Genomic DNA, 8880 nt, shown 5'->3' on the forward strand with positions numbered 1-8880 from the left:
CACATTTTGAATGGCCTTGGCAGACTTCAAATGAGCCATTTTAATCACGATTAACTCCAGGATTACAATGACTTGGGATTAAGGAATTTAATCGTTGCCCAGCTCTAATACATATCAAATGTCCCAAAAAATGTGTGCAAAAAAACATTTTTTTTCGGCGTGCACGGATGGGGTGGGGGCCCAATGAATTTTTTTGCTTGGAGCCCCCAAGGACACTTGCCCCACCACTGCTCCTCCAATATGTTGACCCGGACCCTGTACGGTTTCTCAACTGCACCACAACCCACAGCTCTCAGGTTGTCGATGATTTCATTCATTCACCTTTAATGATAAGCAAAGACACCGATTCACTGCCAGGCTCGGCCCTCGTTTGAAAGGTCCCCACCGAGCCATTGGGAGGGTTGGACCTTTAACCCACGAGATGGTCTTGGAGGACACTGAGGAAGATCTACATGTCATTAATGTGGCCACATTAAGTCGTGCTATCCCACAGCTGAAGAGGTAGACAGGGAAAAAAAATGTATCCATTCATGCACAGAGTAGCTGCAATCACTCAGTCTGAGTTGCCTTTTGTTCCTGAATTGTATTTAAAAAATTTCTATTGAGCTTTTTGTTGTCGCCGGGAAGGTTTTTTTTATGTACTGATAAATGTGTGTGTCCAACTTGTGTTGGATTCTGTTCTCTTTTTTTCTTCCTTCCAGATGTATTATTTTGGAACCAAGTATTTTTTCTGTGCTTGGTTGATTTGTGTTCTGTCATTATGTTTGTGTTTAATGTGGGGATAAAACAAATGTTGGGTTATTGAAAAGAATGTAACTGGGAAAAACAAAAAAGCAATCCCTGGTCAAACCTAGAAACTAACCGACTGCCAAAAACAAATCTCACATGTCAGTAGAGACACTTCTGTAAAGGTTCTCTCACAGCTGCCTCATCAAACCTTCTCAGGCTTCGGAACGCCTGTGCTTTATTGGCCTATTCTGATTATTCATTTACTATGTCAGACATCATCAAAGTTCTCAGCCATTTGATTTACTTTCAGTTTATTCCACATGTAATCTCATTAAAAAAAAAAGACACAAAATAACTGACAAAGACGAGCTCTGGCTGCTGAGATGTGACCGAAAAGAAGCAGAACCGGGGCAGCAGTCTCAAGTCTGGAGGATAATGAGACGAGCCTCCAAGTACTAGAACAACAAGCTCTCTGCTGATATTCTCTTTCTGTGAGTCCTCCAGTCTCTCTGTGTTTCTGTTCAACCTGCTGATGGCGCTATGTGGCACATAGCTCAGTGGACACTTCTGTCTGTGACAACATCCTGTTTGAAGCCTTCAACAGTGAGATACTGTTAATCAATTGTCAGGTTTTATCTTGGTCTCTCAGCATGACTTCAGCCCGATAAATTACTGGAGACTCTTGAAATTTGCTGTTAAACTCCTTGAAATGGAGAGTTGTGCAAAAAGTACTGAGATACTGAAAAAATAGACTTGTGCATTAAAGAGTTTAGATGGTCACATTAAGTTCACCTGAAAAGATAATAGTGTACCTTAGATTCATCCTGAACTTTCACCTGAATATCTCTCATTTAATGTAGTGCATCTCACTGCGTCATGTGATAAACACACTTCCATTTGACATTTATCCATGTATTTGCTTGTAATAAAGTGCATTTTCACAACATATTACTCATGATATGCTACTGTTTTAGCATGTTCAACATGACAACAGATATATATATACTACAAACAATAATAGTTCATGACACTCTTGCCCTCATTAATCGTTCAGCAAGTAGTGTGTCACATGCCCTGACGTCATCTCATAACAACACAAACAAAAATGCACAAAATATATAAATAATAATGCATTGGTTTTATATAGCGCTTTTCAGGACACTCAAAGACGCTTTACATGGCATTATTCATTCACACCATACTGGGTGGTGGTAAGCCACTACTGTAGCCACAGCTGCCCTGGGGCAGACTGACGGAAGCGAGGCTGCCAATCTGCGCCATCGGCCTCTCCGACCACCACCAACCATTCACTCTCACAACTTTCATACTAGGCAACGTCGGTGAAGTGTCTTGCCCAAGGACACAACGCCAGTTTTACGCCTGCGGGAGCGGGGATCAAACCGCCAACTTTCTGGTTATAAGACAACCTGCTCTACCAACTGAGCGACTGTCGCCAAATCACAAAGGTCATACGGCATCTTCTGTAAACTTAGTTTTGGTTTAAATACAATGTAGTGATCTAAAAATATATAAATTAGTCCATTTTTGACTTTCAACATTTCACTATTCTGGATAAAATTCATGACAATGCTCAGCCCACCATAGTCATTTTAATTCACAGGGTAAAACAGTTGGCAATTTGTGCAAGATCCAAGGACTGTGTTGTACTCTGTGGAACATTTATGAACCAAAATCCCAGCTTTGTCAATATGTTTATTCATACCTGTTAAAGGTTAACTGGCTCTGTGCTGCATGTTTGACTTCTTATTGTTAACTGATCTGATGTTCATCACACTTCCCTTGTTATTTTGTTTAAACAACCATAACCCATAGTTTAATTCAAATATTATCATACTATTGTACAAGCCTGATTAGAAAATGTCCATCAAGAGACTCCTCAGATACATCAGTACACACTTTGAATTCATAACGAAGGGACAAATAAAACCCTGGTTCATTCAAAAGTAATGACCACAATCTACAGCCAACTGAACATTCCCATTTTGTTGCTACTTGATAAACAACCTTTTGGAAAAATATCTGAAAACTTAAGTTTTTCCCCTTTCCTTTTTTAATTGCAAGATTGTTGTGTTTTTTAGAGTTAGTTGAAGCATGAATTGATTTAAATGTGGTCAGCCAGTAGTGACACTGAAAAGAATAATAACCAAAAACTCTCCAGGCTGCACCTGATAACATCCTATCATGGGAAACTTTTTGTTCCACAGTTTTGTGGACTTTCATGGTTTTTTAAAAGTATTTGGAATGCACCACATGGGTGGAGCTGAATCAGTCCTCTGTGTTCCTTTAACTTCTGCCAGTTCCAAAAAAAAAAAAAACGCTGTACTCTTGGTCAATATGTATAAACCCTGTGAAAATGAGACAACACTTGAACAGACTTTTGGATACTGGAGGAAGCTGCAAGTGTTTTGCTTGTCAAGGACATTTGAATTCTTTGAATTCTTCAATAAAAAACGCCTGAGAAAAGTTCTGTATAGTTTAAATTACTTGTGTTTTTCCATTTTCTCATTAAAAATAGAAAAAAAATCAGTCATGTCTGCAGGAAAGCAGACTTCTTTTGAAGGGACTATTATCCAAAACTTCTATTTCTTCTTGGAACACACCGAAGAACACAAGGTCATGCTCCAGCATCTTCCTGGCATCCTCCGACCAGAATTTGAAAGGTAAAGTAAACAGACAGATCCTGTGTACACACACACAAACCAAATTTCAATATATTCAAGGGCTTTTTTTTTCCATTTTCGCTTTCAACAAAAAAGCACACTGAATCGATCATCATCTATGCAGAATCAAGCCTCTTATATTAGATACATGGTACATTTTTAATTGGAAAGCAACAGTTACAAAAAAAGTGACTTGATAGATGGTCTGGAAATTTAAAAATGTTTTGGCAAACAGAATTCTTGCATGATTTTATGTGTGTTTTGCAGATTTAACTCTAAATACCCCAGATATGTTTGCTAAATTAGCCAGCACAACTCAAAAAGTTATATAATCCGTACACAGCAATGCTAAACAACGGTTGATGCTCATGTGGCTAAATCTGCACATCTGCTTTTACATTTTTCCCTGCTGATGCAGAATTGGAGCAGGCAAAAGCAGCCTGGATGTTCTCGGTGTTGGAAGTGGGGCAGGTAAGTAATAAAGTTACAAACCAAGTGCAAAACTGTATCTTTCATGTGTCGGTGTTCACTGACAAAAATAACACTGAAGGAAAATGTTTCATCAGACACCATTAGACTTAAAAACACATTTCATCACACTCCTTTGAAAGAAGCACACCCTACACAGAGACTCTGGTTTCCAAAATTTGTTATTCATTCCAGGTGAAATGGATGCAGAGATGTTATCTTTGCTCCAGTCTGTTTTTCCTGCTGTGCCCATCACAGCTGATATTGTCGACGGGAGCATTCAGCTCACAGACAGCTTCAAAGGTAATGATGATTTCCCCTCTCAAAAATCAGACAGAAAGGAAATGATAGTCGTGACATTCCTGTTCATGCAACCGTCATCAATATGAAATATTTCTGGTCATTGAGGTTGTGACACAAAGTTTTATGCCCATAAGGACTTGTGGGGTATTTTTGGATCTTTATACTCTTCATGGATTGTTACAGCTTTGTATGTGATTTTATTCTGCTATACTTTAGCAACCCAAACTTAAACTAAATGTCTTCAACTGCTGTAAATCAAACTGACCAGATAATCAGTTTTATCATTCTTTCTTTGTCCACTTTCAAGCTTTGGTAGCAAATACGGCCAACCTCCAGAAGATCTCATTTGCTTGGCACATCATGAACAGTGAGGACTACGAGAAGCAAGTGAAAGCACAAGAAGACATGAAGAAGTTTGACTTCATACACATGATTCATGTATTATGATCCCTAACTAATTTGAAGAAAAATGTTGGTTAAATGTCTGTTCTCCTCTTTATGACCTTTGTAGCTGTACAAATTGTGTTACATGTATATAAAGAAGCCACTGAATGAGCAGTGACATTTATTGCCATTAACGCTGAACCCTGATGGAAGGTCAGCAGTAACTAAATGGACAGGTTTAGAAATCTGGTAGACAATAACCAGAACACGATGACTGAAACACCAGATATTTTTTGTTGTCACTGTTGTTGGGACCTCCGTTACTTTGTCTGAGAAAGTAAAACCAATCAAATATTAACACAATCACTGTTGGCCAAGATAGACTGAAGGTAAGTCAAAGTGAACTGTACGATCTGAACCTAAGAACAGAATGAAAAATCATCCACAGACTGATGGTGGAATCTAGCCTGGTTTTTAATTAATCTTTTTCTTTCTGACGTCATGAGGACGTCTAAGGCTTATTGTGCTGATGATTTACTGTCTGCACACGGTGGACCAACTTCATCTTGGAAGGTGTTTTTAATGTTGTGGCTGATCAGTACACAGATAGTTAGTTCATTGCTAAGTTATGGACCACTGTGACAGTGTCCTTAAAAAAGTAAACTCCATTGAATAGATGTGTCCTTGGAATTCTATTTAATGCCACACATTTCATTTGATTTGCTTAGTTTCAGAAAAGATGTTTTCAGCGATGTTGTCTCCAACAGGTGGTCTACTATTTCGAGGACCTCAATGAAGCGCTCAAGTTTCACCACAGCCTTCTGAAACGTAATGGCAGGCTTCTGATCATCCTAAATGCTGGTAAGCAAACTTTTATTTTTTATCTTAATTAATTTCAATCGTTCAATTTCCAAATACTGTCATATACTGTAAACCGAGTATTCTTGAGTTCAACCTCGTTTCAAAACTTTCTTCAGCAATAAAGTTTAGATAAAGTTTCTATAATTTTGATTTTGTTTCTCTTTGATAAACTTGACTTTAGGGGGGTTCATCCATCCATCCACTATTTGAATGTCCTCAATAGAAAAAAAAAACTTGCTTGTCTCTGTCTCAAATTTTACAAGAAGTCCCACATGTGTTTATGCTTGGTGTGTTATGAATGAATGTTGATGTCTTTTGAGTGACAAATATACATTTCTGATTTAGCAACAGAAGGGACTACAGTCTGATTACTATTCAGTATCGGCATATCGGTGTTGTGGCTACCAGGGGGCTACTGAGCTGTGTGGCGGAGGTCTGTGCTCTCTGAGTACTTTTTTAGTTTCTAGATGTTTTGCATAATAATATTCTTACTATGCAGCCACGTCTGACTGGGTTCCCCTGTGGAAGACTTACTTGAAGGAGCTCCGTGCTGGTACTGACACAGACAAACCAAAAGTGACCTCTGGAGAGGTCATTGCTTGTCTGAAGAGCCAGGGCCTGAAGTATGACGAGTATGTTATCCCAAACTCATTCGACATCACTGAGTGCTTCAATCCAGGCAGCACCACTGGAGAACGTCTGCTCAGTTTCATGACATCCAGACCACACTTCAGCCAGTCCTTCACACCGGACATCAGAGCGGGCATCCTGGATTTACTCAGAAACAAGTGCAGTACAATGAAAGACAGCAGGGTTTTCTTTGACAGCACCTTCAGCTGCATCGTTGTTCATGCTTAAGTTTGACAAATGAAAAATCACCATTGAGTCTCTGTTCTATGCATTTGCAACAAGTTTTGTCAAGGCTGATTTTTTTCTCTCTTTTGTTCACTCAATCTGCTAATACACATCTGCTTTTCAGACAAAGTCCTTTCACAGCCAATGTCTCACTCCTAATATTTTCACTATGTAGTACCCTGGATGCATGTCACCATGTATGGAAGTTGGTTATATAAATGGCAGTTATAGTGTTTTATATTGTGGTGTGCACATTGGGAAGTAATGTCTCACATCAGAATGGAGAATGGGGCGGGTGTTGTGGACGTAAGGTGTGGGGTTTGATGACGCAAGGGCATGAGTAGGAAAGTTCAAGAGTGCACTGGGACATGCATGGTGGAGGAAAATATTTGACATGTCTGCTGTTTATTGTAAGAAAAATAAAAACGGTAGAATCAACTCACCCATTTCTCTCGTTTTTCTTGACTTCAACATTTGTCACCCCAATATTTGAACATGTCTACAGAGGCTAGCAATGTTGCATTGGCAGGTGGCGTGGGAGCCAGCGTTTTAATGGTTCATGTCGGTCCTGTCAAACTGGCAAAGTTTGGGCAACACAATCCACAATCATGGTTCTCATTCACAGCATTTGTTTCCATGTCTCACTAAGGGGTACACCCCCAGCTTATGCCTCAGAAGCATTTATCTCACTATGCCCACTGAGGGTGGAGCCACCTACATTTAAGTAGCCTCCGTCATCTACGCAGCGTCACTCAAGCACCTCTTCTCGCTTCGTGTAGCATATCTCTATCCTCAGTGACAGCTAGCTTAACTGTTCACAGACAGAGCTATTTCTGCTCCATCGCCGAGCGCTAGCTGCTACATTTTCACGACCCTCCAGCCTTTACCATAGCCTGGAGAGTTCATTACCTGACCACACCACGGGACAGTTGACGCGATTTAGTACACCAGCGAACACCGTCCTGCTGAATTAGCACACCAGCTAATTTCGCGGTGCCTCAGGTTGGCTCCCAGCTAACTACGATGGACGCCCATGCTTCTCACACCAGAGGAGATGGAGACTCCGGGGCCCCGCACTGCGCCTGCGGCAATAAGATATCGAGCCGCGACTCACACCAGGTCTGCTCGTTTTGCCTCGGGCTTCAACACGCCTGGCAGGCTATCGGGGCCCCAGGCTCCTGCAAGCATTGCGCCTGCTTCACCACTAAGAGTCTCCGATGACGCCTAGCACTCCAAGCTAGCTCGTCCAGTCAGGACCCCTTCATTCCTGCATTTAACACGCCTGTCACCAGCGGGGAGAAGGAAGGTGATGACGCGGTTGTTGGCCCGCGCGCTAGCGGCAGTTGGACCTGGCCGCCCCGACTCCGCTCGCGGAAGACGTTTTGGAGTTGGACTATGAGGATGACTTCGAGACAATCTCGGAACTCCTCATATCCGAGGAGGAGAGTGAGGACGATGTCCTCATTCCCTCCTCTCAGCTTGCCGCTCAGCTCGCCATGCCAGGCGCTGAGGCTGTCCTCGGGGATGAGGAGGGAAGTGCGCCCGCTCCCTCAGCATAGACATGCAGGCCGTGTGCAAACGCTCTGCATCCCGGCTGAACATCCCCTGGCCTGAGGCAATAACGGAGACCACCAGGTCCTGTTATGAAGGGAAGAAATTCCCACAGGCTGTGAGGACAGCTAAGCAGCTACTCCCCGTCTTCCCCGAGCCACTCAATGAGTTATCCTCCTCATGGAAGGCTCACCTGTTTTGCAGCAAACGCTCCATACACGGAGCTTCAGCCTTGGATTGCGAGGGCGTGCAGAAGCTCGGTATTCTCCGTATGCCCCCCCATGGAGTCACTAGTCGCTGCGTATTTGCACACGTGGCTAACCGCTTCATCCAGGGATCCTACGCTGCCCTCCAAAGCAGACCGCGTCCAGTCTGCCATGAATGAGAGCGCTGGCTGTCAGGGTGCTTAATGTCTCGTCCATGCTGTCCGTTTACCAAGCGGAGCTGTGTGAGGACATGGCGACCAAACCTGACCCAGCGCTGTGGGACGAGATCACCATGATAACGGACATCTGCATCCGCGTGCAGCACTGTTCCGTCCAGGCCACAGGTAAATCTCTGGGGACGATGGTGTTATAAGAACAAACCAGATGGCTCAACCTGTCCAACCTATCGGACAGAGAGAAGGAGGACATGTTTGGACATGCCGATCACACCAGATGGCATTTTTGGCTCCGCTCTCGCCTCAATGCAGCAGCGCTGCGAGGCGAAGAAGAGGGAGGATGAAGCTCTCCAGCTCTGCCTCCTGCGCAAAGCCGAGCGTCCACCTGCCCCAGCCCTGCGGCAGAGAGCCGTGCAGGCTACGGCACATCCTTCCTTCCCTCAGTTTAAGATCCCCACACTGCCGAAAGACCGTCCTGCCCCTGCTGTTCCACCCAGACAGGAGTCGAGGTCCGGCTGGCCCAGAAAGGTCGCTATAGCGACAGCAGCTCTGCCGTCACAGAACGCACAGATTGCCGGTCCGCAGGCCAGGAAGAAGAAGATGACCTGATGGTCCCCTTCTTCAGACCGGTGCCGGCGCTGCACGTTCAACTGCCCCACCCGTCTT

The 8880-nt window shown here is 43.3% G+C and overlaps 1 protein-coding gene across 1 annotated transcript; it reads left to right on the top strand.

Annotated features, from left to right (window-relative positions):
• Window positions 1–3279: 3279 nt before the first annotated feature.
• Window positions 3280–6284, top strand: LOC115403629 (histamine N-methyltransferase A-like). Its single transcript, XM_030112597.1, has 6 exons — window positions 3280–3410; window positions 3829–3881; window positions 4074–4181; window positions 4489–4619; window positions 5333–5426; window positions 5926–6284. The coding sequence occupies exons 1-6, from the start codon at window positions 3280–3282 to the stop codon at window positions 6282–6284; spliced, it is 876 nt and encodes a 291-aa protein (XP_029968457.1).
• The last annotated feature ends 2596 nt before the right edge of the window (window positions 6285–8880 follow it).

The sequence above is a fragment of the Salarias fasciatus genome, chromosome 16 (assembly GCF_902148845.1).
Source record: "Salarias fasciatus chromosome 16, fSalaFa1.1, whole genome shotgun sequence".
NCBI lineage: Eukaryota > Metazoa > Chordata > Actinopteri > Blenniiformes > Blenniidae > Salarias > Salarias fasciatus.